Here is a 26730-nt window from a genome sequence, read left to right as displayed (position 1 = left end):
TTTATTTATTTATTTATTTATTTATTTATTTATTTATTTATTTATTTATTTTCAAAAAAGAATTTATTGAATCATACATTTGGATGGTCAGAGGTTAACTCTAGCTTTAGGCACGGCTGGATCCAGGGCTCAGAGGATGTGATTAGAACTTCATCTCTTTCTCCATCTGCTTTGACTTTATTCTCAGGAAGGTCCTCTTTAAGGAAGTAACCCTCTGGGGTTTTATTTTTTTTTTAAATTTTATTCTTATGTTAATCCCCATACATTACATCATTAGTTTTAAATGAAGTGTTCCATGATTCATTGCGCCCTTCTGTTTTAATTTCAATCACAGCTTCACTAGGGTTCATAAAGACTGAGGAATATAGAGTCAGGGTAGTGATGTAACTATGAGATTTACATTTAGAGAGGTTGATTTCTTAACTCCACCCTGAGATTCTGGAAGAGTGAGAGTTCAATAAATGGGTGAGAGGTTATATTTGGGCTGGGGACACACTTCAGGCAAATCCGGGCTGGGAAGGCCCCTTGTGCAGCAGAATGAGAACACCGGGATCTTATTTTTATAATTTCAGTGAAAGGCATAGGTGAGGAATACAGATGGGAAGACATGAAAGGTGCCTAAAAGAGGGAGTACAGGAGGGGCAGAGAAAGGCAATGGATAGCTTTGGGGCAGAGGACCCCTGTTATCATTCTCTCTTTCCAAAAGCTTCTCATTGACCTCCTCTCAGAGGTTCTGCACAAAAATTTCATTGTTGGAAAATCCCTGAGCTCTGGTTGCCTCCAGTCCCCACATATGAGTCTTATTTCTTGCTTTTCTTTATCAAAGCTAAAGCAGGAGTAATAGTGATGTGATTTAAAGGAAAACTCGTTTACATATATTGCCTGAAGGTCCTGTAGCACTTACGGTTTATACGCTGTACCCAGTGTTATGTTTCATAGTTAAGATACCCCATAAAACCCATGGATATAATTCTAATACTTTATTTCTTTGTGACTGAATTCAACTTTACTCCTCAGTTACCTCTCCTTTATTTCTTACCTCCAGTACCCGTCTGAGGTAGAGAACTTAACCTGGATATTTCCTGGTAAATTCAATTTTATCTGGTGATTTTTTTTCTTTTCTTTCTTTCTTTTTTTTTCTTCTTCTTCTTTTTTTTTTTTTAGCTCAGTCCTAGAACAACCCAGAATTCCATTTCAGTCTTCCCCTCCTCTCAAGCTCTCTTCCTCCGTATTTTGGGGGTTATCACACAAACATTGTGTTTATCTGTGGGGGCCAGGTAGGGAAGTTTGCTAACATGACTAGCTTAGTGCAAGTAACAGGGTAGGAGCAACTCTAGTACCTAGCTCAGATTGACTGCCCTGCTGCGGTCAGGACTGGCCACATAATTTAGGGGGTTGGAACATAAGGGAAATGTGGGGTGTCTAGTTCAAAAAATAATGAAGGGTTTCAAGATAGCAACAGCAGAGCATTAAACTGAGCGCAGGGCTCTGTGCAACTGTATGGGTCACATGCTTATAAAGCCACTTTACCTATATGTCCTCTTGTCATCTCCCAGCCTGGCTCCAGGTGAAAGTAGTGGCCACGGCTCTTTCTGGGGAAGTGCCCTGTCTCCCCTGTTGTGTTAGAAAGCCTACCATATTCTCATGGGTGCTGCAGATTCCCTGCACCTTCGGTTTCATCCCCACTCTGGGTGGCGTGCTTTGAAGCCCTCTGCCTTGGTAACTCTTCTAGAAGCATGCCAGCTGTCTCTCCAAATACCTCCCACCCTTGCTAGACACTTACCCTTTGTGTATCATATACATACTGGGCATCAGTCTCCATCACCCCCTTTGCACAGACACATGCTGCTAAGTCTCTATCGTCTGTCTGCAAATCCCATGGCATGACTAATGCCAATGGGAATCCTACTCTCAAATTGTAGCGTATCAGGTTCTTCCACCTTAGATTCCTCAAACTTTGTGAAGGAACCTTTTTTATATTCATGCCCTCCTTCGAATTATCTGGAAGCAAAGAAGAGGATAGGTGGGCAGATGGCATAGCTACTACATGATCTTTTCTGTCATTTTTTTCTTCTCACTTATTTTTAGCCATTTTTCTCATTTCTGTAAACTGGGGGAGGGAGTGGGGAGTGGCAGAAACCATTTCCGTTTCTCCCAGTTTAAATGCACCTACTAATTATAATTGTGACACAGTCTAAATCAGGGTTGGCAAACTAGGGGCGAGGGGTCGAATCTGGCCACACCCATCTGCTGATGTATTTTCTGTGGCTGCAGCAGAGTTGAGTAGATGCAGCAGAGACCACATGACCTGTGGAACCATAAATATTTAATATTTACTTCTTTACACTGAAAGTTGTCGACTCCTGTGCTAGATGATCATAGTTGAAAGTAAAGTGTCTGTCTCTGGTGGTACCTTTATGGGGGTGTTGAGAGGTGTTTGATGACCTCGGTAGTTAATCTGCCACAGATGAATGCTTCCTGCCTTACTACTGCTAGTAAATATTTTCCCATACATATGGAGTGGAACAGGCATTATGATTTCACATATACGCAACGGGTGGAACAGGCATTATTATCCTCATTGTACAGATGGGAAAGTTACCGGCTGGAGAGGTTAAGTAACTTGTCCAGGATTACAGAATAAGTGAATGTGGGGTTAACAGTGGGGACATGGCTTTCTTAAGGCCTTAAATTAATGGCAAACATCTCCAGGAGGATTCAACATGTTAGGAAAACTAATGCTAAGGATGTATGAGGTCGTGGGACACCTTAAGGTCCACTGTAGGGTTAGGGGTATGCTGAGATAGTGTGGCTGGACGGTGGAGAAAAAAGAAGTGGTTTGGGGCCATTATGTGTTTGAAAAAAATATTCCAAAAGTGGTGACTCATTTTCTTACATACTTCCTGCCTACACACTGTGTTTGAAACTTCTGTATTATGGTAACACGACATTTTAGATAAATTAAATTCCTGATGCATCTTAATTAGCTAATCACAAAGTTCTATTTACTCTTTTTGCCAGGCTTTGCATTCACATAGCAACTAAGTTTATGAAGATTGGTTGATTGGTATAAAATCCACAGCCTCTTCACACAGTATTAGACTGATAAGAGTCTTTAAACATCAGATAAACATCTATGACAATCATGTGGCTTCTGTTGCATTCATAGAATTTTTGCTTTTTTCCTTGCTTGGTTTATAAAGTAGCTGTGCTCTGTTTTCAATTTAGGCTTCCTGTGCTCTGATCTAACCCAAGACAAGGGGTGCTCAGGGATAATTAGAAAAGACAGAAGTCAGGAAGAGTTAAAAACAGACACAACCCATGACTCCCTTCATTATAACTGACTTTAGGTTGCTCTTTTATGTTAAGAAGTGGTCTAGAGATAGAACAGAAAAGGAATTTAAAGGACACCTGAATACAACTGATGTCTGTGTAGACACTTAGAACACATGAAGTCATCAGTGGCACACAAATGGGGTGATCCACGCAGTAGTTCATCTTCCCCCTTGGTAGCATGAAGCAGTTGATATCCAAACCACAGCGTGTTTTTCTTCTCGTTAACCCATCTTGTTGACATTGACCAGCAGTTGTGATTTGCCTCACATTTCTTGAAAATGCAATAAAATTATCTAAGAATATTTGCTGCAGAAAGACATTATTTTTCTAACAGAAAATTTGTATGGTTGGCTTAAAGCAATCAGCTACTGAGCAAACTAGAATTTTTCTTAATTTGCCTAATTTAAAAAATCTTTTCAATTCACATCCAGTTGTATAACAATTGTCATGTTTCTGGAGTCTTAGTTACTTTTTCAATTCAAAAAATTAGAAGTCAACACTGCAAGGGCAAATTTCCTCTTCAGCTTTGCTGAAAACTTCAAGCAGGGAGAAGTAGAAAGGCAACATAGGGGAGCAGTAGGGGGAGTGAGAGAGTGTGGTCTTAGAAGAAGAAGGTATCACACAAGCAGAAGACATTAGAGAAAAATATCTGCTGGAACAGTAGGATTCTGAATTAATTATTATCGTTGTAGACTATTTGGTGGATGCTATCCCCTGAGACTAAACTTATTTTGGTCCCATAAGAGGGTGGCTATGAATTCATTTGTGTTGCAGTAGTTCTGATATGGTGGGAAAAGCCCCCATTCGGATTTCCCCTTGCACATGGAGAATCCAAACAGGTTTGTGTTCTATCTCAGGCTTTCCCAGGCACTGGCCATAATATTTTGGGCAAATGTCTAAATCTCTCTAAACCTCATTTTCCTTATCTTTGTAAGAGGAAGAATTATAGTACCTGCTTTATGGATTGGTATCAGGATTTCATGAAATGATACTACATATGTCAGATACTTACGCCAATGCTGAGAGCATAATGAGCTCTTTAGTAAATGACAGCTATTATTACTGTGAATAGAGGTAATATTTAAGAATAATTCATCAAATATAGACTGCTGACATAGAGTCTAAGGTATTTGTCATTCTGGCTACAGATAGATGTTTGTTAGGGGAAGGGAAAGAACTGATTCTTCTACAATTCTGGGGCTGGACCTTTTCAGGAGTGATGAGATACAGGAAGGAATGCTGGGTCCAGCTAAGCAGAAGTCTGGTAATTTTCCTGAGATGTTCTCTTTGTCACATGATAAAACCAACATTTAGCAATTTTGGTTAAACTAAATGGTAACATTTTTTAGAGGCCACAGGTACTCTTAGAACGTCTGAAAGAATTATAGTGCCCAAGTAGAAAGGATATAAGTAAAATTAACCAGAAAGCTAAAGAGTTGTCTTAATCACTTAAATTTCAGGCTTTACTCTTTCTTTGTAATCAATGACTATGTATTATATACTATGTCTAGTAGAATAGTGACATCAGAATTCTAATAATAAAGTATTATAAATATAAAAATATTTAAAATATATTTGAGGTTTAAGAATGAGTCATTAAAGTTGAAAATGTGAGAAAAAAGTGATATGTCATTATGTCATCGTTTCTTTATAAAACAGTATATGTCTAGATAAATGCTTTTCTCTTTTATATGATTGACAGTAGCCTTATTTCTGTGAAGGAAGTAAAAAGAACAATAACAAACCCCAAACCCTGTTATAAATGCTAGAAGTGAGTATAAAGAGGTAAACTGACAGTTGCTAAGAGAAGTCACCCTATTTTACATTCAAAGTTTTGAAACCCTCAAACTGTACATTCATTTAGACTCAGGTATCCTGTTTTATTTTATTATTTTTTTCAGGTATCCTATTTTAAAAGATTTCTTATTTCATGGCAGTTCCCTGATCTATTCTTTCATTATTTTTTTTTTCTGGAAACTTTTTCCAGGTCTGCTTTTATCTTCCTTGAAGAATATTAAGCAGAACTTTATAAAATATTTCACCATGGTTTTGGGCTAGGGTAGAATAATATTTTTCTATTTTGCTGCGGTTATAATATTTTCCTTAAACTCTTGATTACAACATCTCTGCAATGACCTCAAGAGAATCCCCTTTCTTGAATTCTAACATTTTGTGGAATTATTTAGAAGAATTTTCAGTTGGTCTGGATAGATCTGTCCTAGTAGAATGTTATTCTGAAGATTTTATGAGTGTGGATAATGAGCAGTGAAAAATCATTTAACATGGCTTGTTTCATAAATAGGATGAAGAAAGTGATAGAAAATTGTAAAGAAAATTTAAGAGTAAACATAGGAACACTTCTGAACAGTCTGCACCATTAGAATGAATGATAATCTCATGAGAAATATTTGAACATTTTATGAGTTGGGCTCTTTATAATTAGACTTCACCAAGTAAAGAAGATACGCAGAGGGAATAATCTGGCATCAATAGAGAATAAACTATTTGGTTTTTTTATGTTTTAAAATTCACATAAAACTAGAACAGATGTTTTCTTTTGCCTTTAGTTTGGGGTGCTTTGGGTATTGTCATTTAAGTCCAACAGAAAGAACCAGGACAGTTCCATGCTAATGTTCTGGAAGCCTCACTTGCAGCAGGCCTTCTGCCAGGCCACACTGTAAAAAGTAGGCTTTTCTGTAATTATGTGCTTTCCTTTTTACTATGTACTATAATTTTTCCTTATAATTCTATAAAGTCATTTAAAAATAGAAATTATATAAATAAAATTATTGTGACATCTCACCCTGTGCCCTAGGTAGGTTCTTGGAAAAGTATATAGATAAAATAAAACCAGAAACAGAGGCTGGATACTTGAGAAGCATAGGAAATATTCCAAAACCTAATTTATGCAGAAAACGTTTCTGTTGGTTGTAGGGATGGGGAGTCTTGTGGCCAAAATTGAATCATAACACGAAAAGATAAATCTGAAAGCGGGCAAGAGCAAGAGTGAGAAAAGGGAAGGGGGAAATTCAAGGTCAACATTTGCAGGAGCTAATGAAGGTGGGTACTAGAGTGGGTATTTCATTGCTGTAGACTTTTCCTTTGTCCTTTTCCTTTTCCTCGTTCAAAAGTTCTAGAAATACTTGTTGGTTCAGCATAAATGGCTCAAAGTCTTTATAAACAGTTTCTGATTCCTAGGATATTATTCATCTGACGGTATGCGCTGGTGATTGCCCAATATATGCGGGGGGAGGGCGGGCCTGAAGAGGAGGGATGGCCATAGATAAAAGAGGGAGATTTGGAATAACATTTTGTATTTCTTTGCTTCACACCCTAGTCAGCAAATTCCATGCGAACTATTGCTGACTAATTACTATGAATGGAAAAGTAAGTGTACTTCTTGAACTTTGTTAGGATTATTTACTTATTAAAAAGAGGAATTTGTGCCCCAAATAACAGTGATTCAAAAAAAAAAAGAGAGAGAGAGAGAGTGGTGTGGTTACAAATCTGGTGTGAATTTTCAGTTTATTTATACCTTTTTCTCAAGGAGAACTTTCTTCAAAGGGTATATGCTGGGGTAGAGCAAAGGTATTTTTGGCTTCTTTCAGAAATTTTGTTATCTACGTGTCCCAACCCTGCAGCCATGTAATCAACTATTAAGAAGCCTACAGAGTACCAGATGCCTTCTTTGTTACCTGCCTGATACTCCTGTAAACACAATGGACAGGATTTGGCCAACTCTGATTAAATGTTTACTATTGTTCAACTCTGGGACTTTTAACACAGATGGTCCCTGTTCAGACTTCACATCCTGTTTTCATAACATGTATCCTTAATATTTAGCCATGTTGCTTCTCGGGGTGATTTAAAAATGATTCATCATTTTACAAGTTCTGCATCAGGTTAATGATTTTGGCAAAAGTATTTTGCTTAGCAATTTTAATTGCTGTGTGAGTTTTGCATGAATGTGGAGAAAGATGAATGGATTTCTCCAATTCTGTAGTATGAAGTGAAAAACATTACTTTAGTAAGGATTTGTAAATTTTTCTGAATCATCTGATTTACAGGGTATTCCCTTACCCCTTCCAATTTGCATGTGTTTAAGAACTTAGAGGAAAGCCGTATAGTGAGTAGGTATTTGGCATCAGACCTGGGTTCAAATCCTAGCTCTTCTATTCGCTAGGAGTAGTTGTGTGATCCAGAAAAAAGATATTTAATGTCTTTCAACCTCAGTGGCCATATCTGTAAACCTGAGAATAATAAGGTTGATGTGAATATTAATTTAGATGAGATGCAATATGTAAAATGCTTAGCACACTGTGTAGCACTTAAGAAACAGTGTGTGAGGCAGCCACTCTGGAAAACAGAATGAAGTGTCCTCAGAAAGTTAAAAATAGAGCTACTCCATGACCCAGCAATTGCACTACTAGGTATTTATCCAAAGGATACAAACCTGGTGATTCAAAGGGGCACATGCACCCTAATGTTTATAGCAGCAATGTCCACAATAGCCAAACTATGGGAAGAGCCCAGATGTCCATCAACAGATGAATGGATAAAGAAGATGTGGTGTATATATATATACAATGGAATATTACTCAGCCATCAAAAGGAATGAAATCTTGCCATTTGCAATGACGTGGATAGAGCTAGAGTGTATTATGCTAGTGAAATAAGTCAGTTAGAGAAAGGCAAATACCATATGATTTCACTCATATGTGGAATTTAAGAAACAAAACAGATGAACATAGGAGAGGGGCAGGAAAAATATAATAAGACGAAATCAGAAAGGGAGGCAAATCATAAGAGACTCTTAACTATAGGAAACAAAGAGGGTTGCTGGAGGGGGGGTAGGTGGAGGGATGGAGTAATTGGGTGATGGGCATTAAGGAGGCACTTGATGGAATGAGCACTGGGTGTTGTATGCAACTGATGAATCACTAAATTGTACCTCTGAAACTAATAATATATGTTAATTAAATTGAATTTAAATAAAAAATTAAGAAAAAAGAAACTTGATAGCTATTAGAATAAGGAAGAGTATGGCTGTCATTAAATGTGATACATGGAAGTCATTATTGTCTTGATATTTTCTTCCTTCAAAATAAAGTAGTTTATTTTTTTTTTTTAAAGATTTTAGATTAATTTACTTGAGAGAGAGAGTGAGTGAGAGAGAGAAGGAGGGAGGAAGGGAGGGAGGAGGGAGAAGCAAACTCCCCACTGAGCAGGTAGCCTGATGCAGGGCTCGATCCCAGAACCCTGGGATCATGACCTGAGCTGAAGGCAGACACTTAACCAACTGAACCACTCAGGCACCCCCAAAATAAAGTAGTTTAAAGTGGACATTACTGGGGTGCTGGCTGGCTCAGTCTGAGGAGCATGTGACCCCTGATCTTGGGGTTGAAAATTTGAGGCCCACGTTAGGTGTAAAGATTACTAAAAAAAAAATAAACTTTAAAAATAAATAAATAAATAAATAAATAAATAAATAAATAAAGTGGACATTATTGATGGCGCACTTGATTACACTATTGAGAATATGTCTTTCACTTTTGTATATGGTGTCTACTTCCTTCCTAAAATATTTCTTGGCTAGTTTGTGATCTCTGAGTACTTTTACATTGCTGAGATAGAAAAGGCACTGATTGCCGACCAGGAAAAGCACAGTAAATAAGAGTAAAGTGTTGTGCAGATTTAAGTCCTTACCTTCTCTGCTAAGAAGAGTTTCCAGAAATTTAGTCATTCTTTTCTTTCTGGTACGAAGAAGAAGACACCCTTACAAATGGAGATTTCCCTTATACATTTAGTATTTCATACCAAAGGGTAATTTCTACTCAGTTTTCAGAACTTCACCTGTGTCTATTATTTCTTAAATAATCAATATGCCAAAAAAGCATATTTTACTCCCCTTCAAAACTTTCTATTCATCGCTTCTTCTTTTTTTTTTTTTTTTGACTGGGGCTTAAGTCAGCCCTCTCCGCCCAGAACAAACTGATAGAGTATAGTAGGTCTGCTCCGAAATGCTCTGGCTTCCATTACAAAGACACATCTATTCTTTCTTCACCAAGGAAGCAGAAAAGATGCTCTAAAATTTCAAGAACTAATCACTGAGTGAACCAGAAAATAGGGTGCCAGTGTTAAGGATCACTTTTTCAGTTTATATTGTTCAAAATTAGGGTGCTGAAGAAAGTTCACACACTCACAAAAGGGTCCATTTGGTTATAAGAGTTCAGTTCAAAAAAGGAGCATGAATGTAGATTTAAAGATTTGTTGGAAGAATTGAATATGCACTATCTGAAAGGAAACATCACACTGTATTTATTTTTCTATTATAAACCTAGTGTTTTGAAAAGCTTTCCATGGTTTCTTAAGTATGGTTGGGTTCATAAAGGAAATTTACTTTCAGAAAACAAGTCTCTGTATTTTATCTGGAATGAGTAATGAAAATCTTGCTGCTTAGCTGTTCAGGGGAAGGACTATTTATACTGTGAGTTTTAAATAATCCCATGTTCTAAGCTACTATATTTAAGAGTTTAGGCAAATTTTGTAGTACAGCCCCCAGGAAATTAGAGCTCTCTTTCTTGCACTTTGAGTCTTAGGGTTTGAGTTCAATTTGTTTGTTTGTAACATACCTGTTGGTCAAGTTCTTCTGCTCAGAGACGGACAGACAATCTGTAAAGCATTCATGATGGAAAGACCCAAATGTGCTCCCCACGGGATAAATTAGCCACTGCTTTGTATTTTTTCTTTATTTTAACTCAAAATATTTTTAAAATTTTTGATTTTGTAATTGATCTGCTTTCCCCCATTCTTTGTGCTCTTATTTTTATTACTGTAAATGATTGACATGAAACAAAACACACCACCCTCCCCCCATTTTGAAAAAGAGATTATGGAAAAACAAAATCCCACATTACTAAAAACACCACCACCCTCTTCCCTTTGAGTTTCCCTTTTCCTCTCTCCAATTGAAGCCCTCTCCACCCTATGTGGATTTTTCTGTACATTGTGACTTCCAACTGGTTCCTGGCAGGGTTTGATGTTTGAATTTTCTTTTCTTTTTAAGATTTTATTTATTTATTTATTTATTTATTTATTTATTTATTTGTTTGTTTGTTTATTTGAGAGAGGGAGAGTGCACAAGTGAGGGAAAAAACAGAGGCAGAGGGAGAGGGAGAGAATCTCAAGTAGACTCCACCTTGAGCATGGAGCCCAACACGGGGCTCAACCTCATGACCCTGAGATCATGACCTGAGCCCAAACCAAGAGTCAGATGCTTAACCAACTGAGTCACCCAGGTGCCCCAGATGTTTGAATTTTCTGATAGGCTTAATTTAGAATCATTTTTTTGAAATAAATTTTTTATTTTACAACAGCTTTTGATTCATAGATTATTGCAAACATAATACCTAGGGTTCCAATATATACCACACCCAGTTTCTTCTATAGTTAACAGCTTATGTACAGTATGTACCAGTATGGTACATTTGTTATAATTTATGAACCAGTATTGATACATTAATTATTGACTAAAGCCCATGCTTTATTCATATTTTCTCAGTTTTTCTTCATGCTGTCTTTTTTCTATTCCAAAATGCCACCTAGGATGCCATATTGCATTTAATTGTCATGTGTCCTTAAGTTTCTCTTGGCTATGACAATTTTTCAGATATTCTGTGTTTTTGATGACCTTGATAGCTTTAAAGATTACTGGTCAGCAGTTTTGTAGACTGTCTTTCAAGTGGGGTCTGTCTGATGTTTTTCTCATTATTAGACTTGGGTAATGTTTGGGAGTGGGAGGCCACATAGGTAAAGTACTGTTTATATCCCATTATCCCAGTATATCAAAGATACATACCATTGACACGACTTAGAACTCTTGGTGTTGACCTTAGTCATTTGGTTTGAGATGTTTATCAGGTTAGAATCACATTTTCACTTTTTCCTGAAGACCATCAAAGCATTTTCCTGCAGATTTTAATGACTTTCATTAAAGCTATAAGGAAGCTAACTAGGACTGATCTTTCAGTATTTCTTTATTGGTGATGCTGTGAAGCTGCTAAAAGTTTCTAAGTAGTTAGAAAAATAATTTCAGTGGTAGTAACAACATCTTATCTTTTTTCATGTATTGTAGGTGGGAATGAGATCCCGAAATCAGGGCGGTGAAAGTTCATCCAATGGGCATATCTCCTGCCCCAAGTCCTCTATCATTAGCAACGCTGATGATAAAAGTCTCTCAGAAGATGCAAAAAAGAAAAACAAATCAAACAGAAAGGAGGATGATGTCATGGCCTCAGGAACTGTTAAACGACACCTAAAATCATCTGGAGAAAGTGAACGAAAAAATAAGAAATCCTTGGAGTTATCCAAAGAAGACCTTATACAGCTACTCAGTATAATGGAAGGAGAGTTGCAGGTAGAGTCCAATTTTCTCAACTATTTGTCTCTAGTTCCTAAGCTATAAAATGAGAGACTATGAATCTATCTCCCTCACTGGATTGTGAACTTCGTGGGGAAAAGGGGTTATATTTTTCTTGTTAATTTCTAAATCCCTGCTATAAGTTTGTACTGAATAAATATGTGTTGAATGAATGAATAAAGAATAGATGCTGATTCCAACTTCAAGCTTCTCTAGAAGCAGAAAGTTTCTTCATGATATGATTTTGGTAATAATTTAAGCCAGGCTCCTGTGCTTAGTAATCAGTGAGGTTATCTAATTTAGCCATTGGCTGTGGTTGAAAACCATAGAAAAGTCATGATTATTAGAGCACAGAGTTTAGATCAATGGTTACTTTTGCCTTCTTCTAAAAGGTAGAGTAAAAGGGACATAAAGAAATAGAGGGAGAGACAAAGAGAGGGAAAAATACAGAAAAATACAGAACACAGAAAAAAAAAGCTTTGTTTAGAGCAGCCTTACTCTTTTTTTCATTTTTTCTTAACTTTCAGCTTTAATTTCCTACAAGTTGAGATGCACACAATAAGCAGAGCATTGTATTGTGAAGATGTAATATTTTCACAAAGCATTTTCAAGTCTATTATCTCATTTGTTATCAACAAAAAATGTGGGTTGTGTCCAGATCTCATCTTAGGTTTCCTGAGTCTTGGTCCAGTGCTCTTTCCACTGCCATCCTCACCATCCTTCTGTAGCTTCCATGAACCAGGTCCCCCATTAAGTGTTTGTTTTTAGGGATCCAAGGGGGAGTTGGGATTCTTTTGAGTTTCTGAGCTCTGGACAATTGTGTTTCTGAAAGTGGGGGGGAAAATAACTTTTTTCTTTTTGGAAAAGAGTATGACTTAAGAGTGAAGTTGCTGTTTTCCTTTTTGTTTTTGTTAGGCTCTTAGCTTGCCTGAGCCTCGAGGGGAATGCTAACAATCACGTGAGATGAAACCTTTGTTTGGTGCTGTTAGCATCGAAATATTATTTGCAATCTACCCTAACCTAGGGTGGGCCACCCTGATCTGTTCCTGTTCTCATCTGTGTGTGCATACAGATAAGGAAACCCCTGGGGAAAAGAGAAATAGAAAACATACAAAACTCAAATTTTAAACAAATAAACATGATTGAGCTTACCATTTATGGGCTGAGAAAAATCACATTTGCGTTTCACAGCAAAAGGTGAAATTTTCCAGAGTACCACCATTACTAGAAATAGCTTCACCACTCCCAGAAAGGTGGTTAATGTTTTGTCTATTGACATTTATTGTGTAAGGAGGCAGAATATATTAGTCTAACTTTTTAAGCTGCCCTCAGTTGACAGATACTAACCTGAGTGGAAGGTACACTGTTGTCATGGAAGTTTTCACAAAGCAAGGCCATCAGCTCCCTTCTCTCCAACCATGGTGGCTTGTGTGAAGCCTGTGGCTCTTCCAGATTTTAATTTCTATAGAAGGCTATTATATCATGGTGGACTCTGGAAGGTATTTAAGATTCATGTGACTTTTATACTCATGGTGTTGCCAGATACAGTTTCAGAGCCAGGGCATGCAAAATATAAGGCCACATACCCAGAACATTAAGGAAAATAGCCAGAAGATGCCAAAGACATCCATTTTGCTCTCCATTAAACTTTATAAATACTGGATACCTTACCTTACACAATAGATATATTCCTGAGTAGCAATAAATAAGTAAGAAAGTATAAGATATTTGTGGGGGAGGCAGTGAAGGAAAAGAGAAATGAAGGACTTGGTATTTTAAGAAATTTCATGGTGAATTCATTTGCAAAGCAAATCATCCATCCACCCATTTATTTATAGGCACCCACATAAGTGTATGTACTTACAAATGCAGATTGTGTCATATTAGGTTTGTTTAAAATAAGAGTGTTCCTGTATTTGGAGTTGTAGATCTATGTTTTTGTAGCAGAAACCTGTCCTTTATTAGCATTCTCACGTGAGATGGTGTGTGTGCTGTAGCTAAGCGTGGGAGGCAGTTGCCTTTAGCAACTATGAGTGGGCTGGTGAAAATGTGGCAGCTGTGTGCCAGGTTTGCCAGACTAGAGATGTGAAAAAAATCTATGTAAAGATCTAGTGCTGTGAAGAGAGGCAAGGATATGCCTCGAGAGGTAAGGCCTGTATGTCATTTGGCTTGACATTTATGAACATTTAGTGACTTGTCTCCCAGACCTTCAGAGACCACTGATTACCTCCCTTTATGGGGTGGCTGTATGTGACTCAAATACCCTTCCTCTGGAGCTAGTGTTCCAAGGTCATATAAAATATTGGGGCCAACAAGCATCTTTGAGGTGTCTTATCCACCTCCTTTATATTACAAATGTGAAATGACACTCTGATAAATTATGTGACTTTCCCAAGGTTGCACAGCAGTTTAGTTAACATTTGCTCTAGATCCAAATTCCCTGTCTCTCAGTTCAATGTCCCTCTCATTATATTATTTACACTTGGGGATGTTCAAGGGTAAGATCCAGGACTTTTGTATTTCTTCTTCATCTTGAGAATTTCTTTCAAGTGGACTCCCAGTGTGAACTCCAGGGCCAAAACCATTTTTTAGGTTAGAGAAATTGTGGAAGGTTTCTTTCACATCCAGGGGGTAGAAATGTATGATCTGAGTCTTGAAGTTTGGTGTGATCTGGATAGTGAGAAACATGGTGGAGGGCAGGGGTGCCACATGGTCACAGGCTGGGCCCTACACAACTTTGGGGGGCTTCATATTCACTACCCTATGAGGGTTGTGCCCTGGAGTTGTGCAGCAGCTTAGCCTTGGGGAGACTGGAACTGCTGGTTAAAAGAAGTAGGGTGACACAAAGAAAAAAGGGCTCGTAATATTGGAGAGATAGACTGAGATCAAGTCTGCCTGTAGGAGATGTACCGGGGAAATGACTTGGGAGACAAGGAGGAGATGGGAGTTCACTTGAACTTTCCATGTCAGTTTTCCCTTTCTCAGACTCGTTTTTGATCTCTCTTATTATCTCTACCTCCATATCCAGGGTTTTGGACATTATAAACAATTATGTGTTTTCTGGTACCAATGGCCTGCCACCTAAGGAATCTGTTGTGTGATCTATAGGAATTTGTTGAGCCAACATTAAAACAGCATGACCTTTATTGTTAGCGTTGGCTCTTTGCAAAATCTGCAAATTTGCTGTTTTGCTTGCCAGTCCAAGTACAGAGTGAACTCTTGAAGTGCAACTTTAGAGGATATGTATTAGTCATGGAGTGCCATTCTCAGGGATTTTTGCATTTTAAAGAGTCTTGTCTAGGAACTGGTGGTGTCATGACCTTTGTCTTAGAGAGGGACATCTTCCAGACCTTTCAAGCCACACCTTAGCCAATGCAAGCTTGTCATTTTAGCACAATGGCTGGCCAGCATTGCCTGCATGGAAGTAGCTGGGATGGTTTCCATTATGACTCTTCTGTCATTGACACTTAAAATAACAAGAACTTTCTAATAAATTGGAACATTTTTACTCTGGGTGAAAAACTGGTTACATACTTCCCAGACTAAACTGAAAATAATGAAATAGTATACCCAGACTATCACTTGGGCACCATGATTAATTTTCCCTTGTATTTGTCCAAAAATAGCACTTTAAAGAAGCCAGTTGATTTGGCTGTACTAAAAACAACAAAAGTTCAAAGGAAATGTTACTCACATCAAAAAGCCATAACACAGAAAACTTGGCAGAAGGCCATTCTTGTAAAATGATTCAAAAACAGTATACCAATTAATTCGTTTTCTTGATACAAAAAAATATTTAGCTATTTTGTAGAGTAAATCCTCTTGATATATCCACTTGAATACATTTTTAAAAAATCAACCTCTAAAAAATTTTCATCATTTTTTCCCTTTGTCCTTATAGTTAGTTCTCTTTTACCTGTGCAAAAGGAGGCTCAGGGAAATCTAGCTAACACGACTAGATAATGCACCACCATTCCATTTGGCTTTGGTGTTTGGCAGGCTGAGTCAGAGACAGGATCATCCCCATGTTGAAAAATCTACCCTTGTCCCATGTAACTGGCAGAAGAAGATGTTATCTTTCAGATACTTACAAAATAGATAACATGACCCTGTGGATCACTAGAAGTTTCCTATATTCTCTCCTTTTGTAGTTCCTAGCCATTTTCTTCTCTCTCTTTTTAAAAAAATATTCATCCATTTATTTGGGGGGGGAAGGGACAGAGGGAGAGGGAGAGAGTCTCAAGCCGACTTTGCACTTTACCTCTCTACCACCTACTGTAGGTGAGCCTTCTACCTGCTCTCCTTTCTTACTAAGAGATTTCATTCATTCTTAGGGCATTAATTAATTAGTTCTAAATTGATTTTACAATATTTAAGAAACATTACTGTGCTAGAGGTCTGAAGAATGCAAAGATGATGAATAATAATACTATAGCTAAAATTTAATGAGGTCCTACTAGGTGCTAAGCATGGTTTTAGACACTGGGTACCTCAGCAGTCATGGTGAAAAAAGAGCTCCTGACCTTGTAGGATAAATGAGAATACGCAAGAGTGAATATTCTATTGGGTAGTTGCAATGCAAATTATGGGAGCACAAAGGAGGGAAAGATTATGAAAATCTCAGGAGATGAGCAAAAGCTTTACTAAAGAATTAGATCATGAATAATTGGTAGGTTTTGGACAAGTAGAAATGAGTGTAGGGACCAACACAGACAGATTCAAACATAGAGTGGGTGGGAAAGTATAGGTTATATTCATCAGTAAATAGTCTTGCTTCAGTGGAGAAGTATTTGGTGGAGATAAAACTACACCTGAATCTGATGTACAATATGATTACAGATAAGACATATGAATAAAAACAGTCAAAAGGAATGAGGATCCCAGGAAAGTGGAGTGATGCAGAAGCCAAGGGAGTCAAGATTGTCAAGAAGAGAGAGATTATGTCAGTCAAATCAGTAGGAAGCTTCAGTTGGATATGACTGAAGGGTGTTCTTTGGGTTTGTGGATCTGTAGGTTATGGGGAACATTTGCCAGAGCAGTTTCAGTGAGTTTAAACCTATTTTCAGTGGTTTGAGAAGTCAAGTTAAACAAACAGAATAACATGTTCTGTTGAAAATCTAGGAATTTAGAAAATCGTTTTTGTTTTTATTTTTTGGTAAAAGTTAATTAGATTTTGGGTTTTTTTTTTTCTTTGGATATAGTCAAAGAAGCCAAATTTCCCTTTTCTTTAGCATGACTATAAATTATTTTCCTGGCAGAGTAAACCCTTAGTGTATATTTGTTGACCTCCTGCTTTGAAAACACTATGTTGCTTTTTGCTACTTTTGGGCTTAAGTAAAACATGAGTTTATTAAAAAATAGAAGGTTAGAACAGTGTGAAGGCCAAGTCCAATGAGGGAATGTTGTAGATTCCAAAAGTTTTGGCAGTTAACCTCATTAGTGTTGACTTTGGGCCTCAGTTTATTCCCTGTCCGTAAAATAGATACACTTCCTACTTTCTAGGGTTGTTGTGATTACTACACTTAGCTAATATAGATGTTATTAGATGGATAACTGTGGATAAAAAAGTAGAAGAAAGACAGGATAGTAGCTAGCGGGAAACTCAGGTCAGCGGAAAGTTTTTATTATTTATATTTGTTTTTTAAAGATTTATTTGAGAGAGAGCACATGTGCGCGCGTGCGTGTACACAAGTGGGGGGAGGGGCACTGGGAGAGGGAGAGGGAGAGGGAGAATCCTCAAGCCAACTCCCCACTGAGCACAGAGCCTAACATGGGGCTCGATCCCAGGACACTGAGATCATGAACTCAGCCGAAATCAAGAGTCAGGTGCTCAAACAACTGAGATACCCCGGTGCCCCCCAGGTGGTGGCCTTAAGGATAATTATGTACATGCCATATCACTGCTGAGGGGAGCATTAGAGGAAGGTGATTGTGGACAAATGGGAGCATTAATAAGTGAAGTTTAAGATTTCAGCAGCGGAAGCCATGTGTCTGCAGTGCCACTGGTGTGTTCAGAAGCCTGCGTGTAAAGGGGGAGATAGATTTTACAGCACTGAATCTAGGGTTGCAGTTGTGTAAGCAGATGCAGGGGAAGAACAGAAGTGGAAGAAAGTCGGTGAGACAATACCCAGCAAGGAAGAGATATAGGGAGGGATGAGCAGGTCAGTGGGAGGCCAGGCATGAGAGGGCTGGAGGGACTTGAAGTTGGGCTATTTGCATCGAAGTTTTCTGTGTGGTGCAGTGTTAACTAATGCACAGGCCTGGGAGTGGAAGCGAAGGCAATCAGAATTCATGAGATTAAGGATTGGTAAGGTTAGGATAGTGGCTAAATCTCCCACAAGAATGTTGAAACCTCCCAGGCTGATGGCAGGATTTAGAGTGAAGAGCATGTCTGTATCACAATAAATATGAGAGCTGGGGGCTAGGATCTCAACACTTCATTGCTGCCAGCCTACTTTTTCTCAAGTGTTTCTCTGATCATGTCATTCTGTTGCTCAGGAATTTACGGGAGGCCTTGAGACCCTATCAGATTGATAGCTACATTGATCAGACTGGTCTGCAGAAGCTATTTCCTAACTGACTCCCTCTTAGCTATTGCTGTTCATTTTTTTAAAATTGTATTTTATTAGTTATGTTAATCACCATACATTACATCATTAGTTTTTGATGTAGTGTTCCATGGTTCATTGTTTGCGTATAACACCCAGTGCTCCTATTGCTGTTCATTTTTGGTGTTCCTTAACATGACCGTTGTTATCCAATCAGGCAGTCTCTACATCCTTCCCTAACCTGACACACACTTGCACACACAATCTCAAACACTATCCCCATCACAGTGTTTTTTTTTTTCTTCTTATCTTTCTTTATATTTCTCCCGCCTTGAGAGTAAATACAAGACAAAAATTGGGGCTTTCTGGGAAGATTCAGGACATGTATTTGTCCTTGCTCCAAACTGTACTTCCCTCATGTACTGGTTAATATGTCTTTTCTCTTTTTTTATTAGAGACTTTATTTTTTAAGAGCAGTTTTAGGATGACAGCAAAATTGAGAGGCAGGTATAGAGATTTCCCATAAACTTCCCTGCCCCCACACATGCATAGCCTCTCCTATTATCAACATCCCCCACCAGAGTGGTACATTTGTTACAGTTATGAACCTACACTGACACATCATAATCACCCAAAGTTTATAGTTTGTATTAGGGTTTACTCTTTTTTTTATAAAGATTTTATTTATTTATTTGACAGAGAAAGAGTGAGCACAAACAAGGGGAGTGGCAGGCAGAGGGAGAGGGAGAAGCAGGCTCCCCACCGAGCAGGGAGCCCGATGTGGGGCTCGATCCCAGGACCCTGGGATCATGACCTGAACTGAAGGCAGACGCTTAATGACTGAGCCACCCAGGTGCCCCTAGGGTTCACTCTTGGTGTTGTACTTTATGAGTTTGGAAAATATATAGTGACATGTACCCACTGTTGTAATAGTATATAGAGTATTTTCACTACCCTAAAAATCCTCTGGGTTCTGCCTATTCATTCCTCCTCCAAACCCCCCACCAATATTTCTTTTAGGGACCCCTGAAGGCTTATTCTTCTGTGAAGACTTTTCTAAATAATTGCTCCCCAACACTTGTCTTTTTCCTGTCCTGAAATCCCACCTTGTTTTGGTATAATTGTAAATCAGAGCATTCCATAAACACACATTCTATAAGTGTTTTATGTACTTACTTATCTCTGTTGTCTGAAACAACTTGAGGGAAGGGATTGTGTCTTCTGCTTCTTTCACATGCCTCATTGTACCTAGAAAAGGGCTAGGCATATCATTGTTAGCGTATTGGTAACTGATGAGTAGTCTTGGAATGTTTTAATATCTATATGCCCTATGAGGCAGTCAAAAGATTAATTTTTTATTTTTATTTTTTTAAGGTTTTATTTTATTTTATTTCATTTTTTTAAAGATTTTATTTATTTATTTGAGAGAGAAAGACAGAGATAGCAAGAGAGAGCACAAGCATGGGGGAGAGAGAGAAGCCTGATGAGGGACTCGATCCCAGGACCCTGGGATCATGACCCGAGCTGAAGGCAGATGCTTAACCGACTGAGCCACCCAGACACCCGTAAGATTAATTTTTAATGTCTTTGAACTGTATAGAGAAAGTTGAAGTATCACAGTATACACAATGCTATTGAATTAACAGTAATGGTCCTGAATATTTACAATTAAAATCCCACTACAAAACTATGATTCTACTTTTCTGTCATCGTTAGCAGGAGATGTCATAACTCCAATGGGGATGGTGATAATCAGTTCAGATGGAATTACCTGGTGCAACCAAGCACAATAGGCTTATCCTACAGGGGTACCATTTATCACTTCTTTCTTTAGAGATGGCTTTTCTTTTCCTAAGTGAGTTCCATTTGTCACATGGGAAGGCCTTCTGTAGAATCTCTGTACTTCTAAAGAATGAGGCTTTTAGTTACTCTGTATGGCTTTTTAAATTGATGACTCACCTGCACTTGATACACTCCATCTTTAGAATCTCAGGCTGAGGTCACCCTGAGTGAGGCTGCCCAGTGAAACCTCACACCACCAAAATGGTCAGCATGCTGAGAATGGTATGTCTTTGCTAAGTTTAGGAGGCAGAAAGAGACAGGTTGCTTTCTGATTAAAATCAGGACCAGATCTGATTCTTTGTTGAATACGATGCTTCAGAATCTCATGTGTCCAGTAGCATTGTCAGTCTTTTGGCAAAGAGTATTGGTGTCTGATTTTCATTGTTCAGGCAGAATATTTTTAGTGCTCCTAATAGAATCAGAAAGTTGCTTTCTTTACAGTGAGAATAGTGTACTCATTGACACTATAGGGGAAAACCTTGGTTTTAGTGAGATATAATAGAGAAAATGCCCCATAAATAAATCTATTTATTATTTTATCACACTCTAAACATGGGAAAATACTATATAGGTACTACGTAGAAGATGGTGATTTCCCCCCTACATGGCTGTAGTTTATATTTTTCTTAATGAAAATGATCTCTATTACTTTAGTGGGCAAAATTATACCTAAATATCCAATTTACTTATGTAAATATTTCCTAATTATTTGGACATGTGGTCTTATTACATGGAGACTTTTTAAAGTAAAATTAGAGCTTATACAGAAAACTATTATGAGAAATATATGTTAAATGGAGTACGATTTGATGGATAATGAATTTGTGATTCTAGAAGGACTTCTAGGAGAGTTGTCAGGTAGAATACTGCCAGGGCAGAAGATCTTACCCCAGGGGAGGGGTGAGATCTAGACCTGTGGTGTCCAAAGGAACTTTCTATAAAGAAGGAAATGTTCTCTATCTGCGCTGTCCTGTATGGTAGCCACTAGCCACATGTGGCTTGTAAACATTTGATATATGTCTAATATGGCTGAGGAAATGAATTTTAAATTATATTTAATAATAATTTAAATTTAAATAGCCACATGTGGCCAGTGGCTACTCTATCAACAGCACGGATATAGAGTAACAAACATGGCACTCATCTGAGGAGACTGTAGGGATACAGAATAAAAGAAAAAAGTCAAGTCCAAAGACAGACCCTTAGAAAACACCCTGCATTAAGGGTGGGGAGAGAGAAAAGAACTGGCCAAAGAGGAGTAGAGGACATGGGTAAAGAGAAAGGAAGACAGATGAGCACCACGATGTACCATGGATGCAATGGAGGAGAGACTCTCAGGAAGAAGACATTTATAGTTCTCAGTGTTGCTGAAAAGTTGGAGGATAAAAACTGAGAACAAGCCATTTATTGAGCTGACATTTAAAAGGTACATTTTCAAAGGAATGGTGAGTGTTGATATCAGATTGCTGATGTCCAGGAGTGCTTGGGTAAACTTTACTCTTAAGAAGTTTGTAGATAGAGAATGATGGCAGGGCCGGATCTAAGGGAATAGTAAGGAGTAGGGAAGACTTTTGTTTAGTTTTGTTTTATTTTTGGAGGCAACACTTAAACGGGTTTGTCCGTGTTAGAGACAGACTTTTCTCATAATCCCCATCCTATCCTTGTTCCCTTTGTTCCCCACAGATACTTTGATCTTCTATTTTACTTAGGACATTAAGGTCTTCTCAACCTCTCTCCATTCCAAAAATTTCCATTCCTTGCCTTCCAAATCTCCCCTTCCCCCTCACTAAGAGAAAAGTATCCTTTTTTTATCAAGGCCAGTTCTGTTGACTTGATTCTTCCCCCTTCCTGGACTAAGTTGTACACTCTTTACCTTTCCCGCACCCATCCCCAATCTCCCTTCCTCCTCTCCCTACTAGCTCTCCTGCGTTCTTTATCACCAGCTTGTAGGGGCTTGGAAACTTTCCACATAAAAGAACCAAGACTGATCAAAGCTCCTGGGGCTCTTTAGACAGGGAATTATTGTCAGCAAAGTCTCTGTCTCCCAGGGAATCTGGACATGGAATATTCAGGACCCCTTTTGAAAAATCTTCGGACTATATATCTATGCCCCTTCTCTCTCTCTGCCCTACCTATATTCTTACAGAGGTAAATTTATCTCCATCATTTTCTATATTGTTTGACTATTTTTAACAGAACTCCTCCAAATCTTTCTGTTTTTCAAGAACTATTTTATACTACAAATTCCTAGAGAACAGACTTTATCTAGGAAGCACTTGATAGGTGCTTTTTGGAAATTACTTTGTAGTTCCATTTGGTTAATATGAATTTTTTTTTATGAAGCCAAAAGTAGATTGCCATTTTAATTTTTTCTAAAAGTAGAGCTTGGTCTTCACCATAGTGACCAAGAGTGAGTATATTCCAAGGAAATGTCAGGTGACAGTGAAAATTTTGGCTTCGTTTTCTACCTGTCATGGCACTTTACTCCCTGCCTCAGTTTATGTATTTTCTTATTGGATATGTTAGGCCAATATTAGTGGCAGAACTATCTCTCAACCGGGAATCAGATTGTACCCTACCCTGAAGACACTGTCATCATAATCTCTTTCTTGTTGGGTGAAATGATGAGATGTCTGGAATTTAAATTAAAATTTAAAATAAGTTTCCAGCCTCTTCCCACCCCCCCAAAAAAGTATGTGAGGAGATAGCTAGGTGGTTCATTATACTCGTTTGTTCCCTTTGGTGTATGGGTAAAACTTTCCCATAACACAAAGTTAAAAAGAAAAACCCAAATAAATGGCAAAAGAAAAATAATTGTGTCCGTATTGCCCATGTGTCCTTCCTGTGCTGCCTATTCTAGAGCAGCATCTTCATTATTTTATTGAATGATCACAGTAGCCCTAAAAAGTTAGATGAGCAAATGGAAGCTTAATGGTTTGAGTGAACTCTCCCAAGGATGCCCTAGTAGGATGTACTATGCCTTGCTGACTCCAAAGCCAATGCCTTTCGTCTGCCAGAAAAATAATAGGCCGCTATTGTTTTTGTAACTAAAATGGAAGAGCAAACTCACTGGCAAGAGAAGACTATCCCACAGATAAGGAGAAGAAGCATCTATTATTTGCCAACAGAACTTTTTCCATACGATGCAACAGATTTTGAAATTTACAACTTGGAATAATTTTTTTGTTCTCTAAATCATGAGTTGATGGTTCGGTTCTTTTTTAGTAGACTGCCTCATCTCCTCGCCTGCATCTTGCTTTCTTTTCATGCGCCTCAGTAGGATTATAACAAACTGAACCATAGAATCACTTGTAATGAGTCCAGTTGTGACTAATGCCAATGCCATTGCTTAATGGGGCTCTGAGATTGAGCCCTGCACGGGGAGCCTTCTTCTCCCTCTTCCTCTGCCCCTCCCCCTGCTTGTGCTCTCTCTGTCAAATGAATAAATAAAATCTTTATTTTTTTTAAAGATGTTTTTATTTATTCATTTGAGAGAGAGAGGCAGAGAGAGCACACCCTGATGTAGGGCTCGATCCCAGGACTTGGAGATCATGGCCTGAGCCAAAGGCAGATGCCTAACCATCTGAGTCACCAGAGGCCCCTAAATAAAATCTTTAAAAATAAAAAAAGGTGTATTTTTTTCTTTCTTTCTTATTTTTTTAAAGATTATTTATTTTAGAGAGAGAGAGAATGCAGGTGGAGGGAGGGACAGAAGGAGAGAAAATCCTCAAGCAAACTCCCTGCTGAGTGCAGAGCCGGACTTGGGGCTCAGTCCCAGGACCCTGAGATTACCACCCGAGCCGAAATTAAGAGTCGGCTGCTCAACCCACTGAGCCACTCAGGCACCCCTAGGTTCATTTTTCTGATTTATACTGTTAAGCCGCATAAAACATTTTTTATAGTTATTAAATGTTTTTTTTTTTTTAAAGATTTTATTTATTTATTTGAGAGAGAGCACAAGCCAGGGGGAGCGGCAGAGGGAGAAGCAGATTTCCCTGCTGAGCAGGGAGCCCAATGTGGGGCTTGATCCCAGGACCCTGGGATCATGACCTGAACTGAAGGCAGAAGCTTAGCCGACTGAGCCACCCAGGCATCTCTTATTAAATGTTTTTAAGAGTAAAATGCAGAATTACATATCTAGACCATGGTGAATTTAAATTGATGGTGTCCAAATTACTGAGGTGTTTCTGTACAAGCACTACTTATAACTGCTAGCAACGTGACATTGTTTACAAATTCCCAGGCTAGCCTTTAGCTCTTTTTAATTCCCTTCTCTCTTTTGAGCAGTTCCAGGGACACTCCTGAAAGTCACTGGGCAAAGACTTAGTAGATAAAGATTGGTCCTTTTTTCGGCACTGCCTCATGATCTTCCCTTGTTTCCGCCCCAGTGATCCTCAGGAGACCTTTCCATGTACAGTGATAATGAAGGGTTTGTTCTGAACCTCTTGTGACCTGTGGCATCCTCAGGTTTGCCAGGTGGGGTTAAGAGTGCAGGCAAGTGTGGAATATTTTTCTTTGCAAAGCTAATTGGCCCTGGTGGGATTTGAAATCTGACTTCATAAGCATCATGTCAACCAGTCATAGACTAACCTCGAAACACACGACAGGCTCAGAGAGACTCATATCATAGAGCTGTCAACAGAAAAATATGTCTGTATTTAAAAGAGAAAGCAGGGTGCTGATGAAAAATTTTGAAATCATTTCCCTGTGATATTAATGCATAATTGAGAGAAAGGGTATAAACTGATTCAAGAAGCACATTGTCCCTTGGTTTTTCAATTAACATGTAATCCTACCTGTGGGCACCGGCTGGTGCTTCGACAATTTATAAGTTTGTACTGGCAGGAAAGAACTTTTATCGACTTTTCCAAACAGCAGCCATTAGTCTCTAACAAGAGTTACTCCCACGTTAAACATTTCCTGATTGAGGGTCTGAAAGGAAACAAGAAACAATGTGCACAAATTTTAGCAGACTCTGCTCTACCCCTGCCTTTTTAAAGTTGTAATAATAAAAGCACATTTGCAAGTTCATGGCTTTGTGGGGAATAGCTAATTTGTGAGGAAAACCAGCAATAAACCAAGGGTTTAGATGTTCCTAAGCAAATGTTAAAAATGGTCTGATGGACTCAAAACCAAACTTGTACCAATGAAAGTGAGTGTCCCTTGAACAGTGGTGTTACTGTTTTTGAACGTTAAACGGATCTGCCCTGAGATGGTATATTATAGTACCTGCCATCTTAAACTAGTGAAAAAAATGTATATATGATACAAATAGATATATATGTAATATATATTATATGTATGTGTGTGTATTTCGCTGTATATATACTTTTTGTAATTAACAATTTTTTTTCTTAACCTCAAAGCAATGAGGAAGGTGAACTACGTTCTGAAGCAATCAATATGCACGTCTTTTTTTTTTTCTTTAATGGAATGTAAGTCCCTGGCTTTGTGTTTACAAAGGACAGTCATTTGAGTGCACTGTTGCATACAGAGCTTGAGCCCTGAGCATTTGTTTTCTTTGCAATATCCGACACAACTCGTTTATAGGTGATTGCAGCGTAACATGTCAGCTTGAAGTGCCAGGTACGCTGACTGCAAAATACCTGGACAAAGACCTCTCCTGGAAAAAAAAAAAAAAACAAAACTTCTGACCGAGAGACACTTCTGGGGGTCACTGAAGAGTTGTACACAGGAAACGGTGAACATTGCACTTCCTTTCTTTCTATCTAGAGCTGTAATTGCTTAAGTGGGAAGGGGTAGAGGGGAGGGCTATTTCCCTTCTTCACCTGTGAGCCAAGATGCAGGCGGCTGCAAGATCCCATCTCCCCCTGAGTCTCACTGTCTCACGCAATGATCCTCACAGATATCACACTGTTGCCTACCTGCAGCAAACACTGGAGTAACAGTCTGGTCATTCCCATTGATTATCTACCGCCGCATGGTAGCTGATGCAAGTGACAAGGGAATCCTTGACAGGCGATTATAGAATGCCGGCTAGGTAGTGGAAGGAATGCGAGGGCAAAGAACAAGCCACAGGGTCCCCGACCTCACGTAGCTGGAGAGACGGGATCTCCACCATCTTCGCTTCACTTCGGGAGTCCTCACGACTTTTCATATGGTTTATTGCCACAGCCCCCTAACCGATACTGCCTTCCTGTGGTCTTGTCACCCACCATTCTCCCTATCACCGCCAGAGTCTGCTTTTTATTTTTTTATTTTTATTTTTTTTAAAGATTTTATTTATTTATTTGAGAGAGAGAATGAGATAGAGAGCATGAGAGGGGGGAGGGTCAGAGGGAGAAGCAGACTCCTTGCCGAGCAGGGAGCCCGATGCGGGACTCGATCCCGGGACTCCAGGATCATGACCTGAGCCGAAGGCAGTCGCCTAACCAACTGAGCTACCCAGGTGCCCTTTTTTTTTTTTTTTTAAAGATTTTATTTATTTATTTGAGAGAGAGAACGAGATAGAGCATGAGAGGGTCAGAGGGAGAAGCAGACCCCCCGCTGAGCAGGGAGCCCGATGCGGGAGTTGATCCCGGGACTCCAGGATCACGACCTGAGCCGAAGGCAGTCACTCAACCA

The 26730-nt window shown here is 38.7% G+C and overlaps 1 protein-coding gene across 6 annotated transcripts in view; it reads left to right on the top strand.

Annotated features, from left to right (window-relative positions):
* The window catches only part of FILIP1 (filamin A interacting protein 1), a 184389-nt gene that overhangs the window by 62727 nt on the left and 94932 nt on the right, over positions 1-26730 (top strand). For all 6 annotated transcript variants that reach the window (XM_034990556.1, XM_034990558.1, XM_034990554.1 and 3 more), the window contains exon 2: positions 11471-11752. In XM_034990556.1, coding sequence (XP_034846447.1) covers positions 11477-11752 — 276 coding nt within the window. In that variant the 5' untranslated portion in view covers positions 11471-11476. The remainder of the gene's footprint in view (positions 1-11470; positions 11753-26730) is intronic.

The sequence above is a fragment of the Mirounga leonina genome, unplaced genomic scaffold (assembly GCF_011800145.1).
Source record: "Mirounga leonina isolate KUSES-001 unplaced genomic scaffold, KU_Mleo_1.0 Mir_53, whole genome shotgun sequence".
Lineage (NCBI taxonomy): Eukaryota > Metazoa > Chordata > Mammalia > Carnivora > Phocidae > Mirounga > Mirounga leonina.
This window is presented reverse-complemented; position numbering and strand designations above follow the sequence as displayed.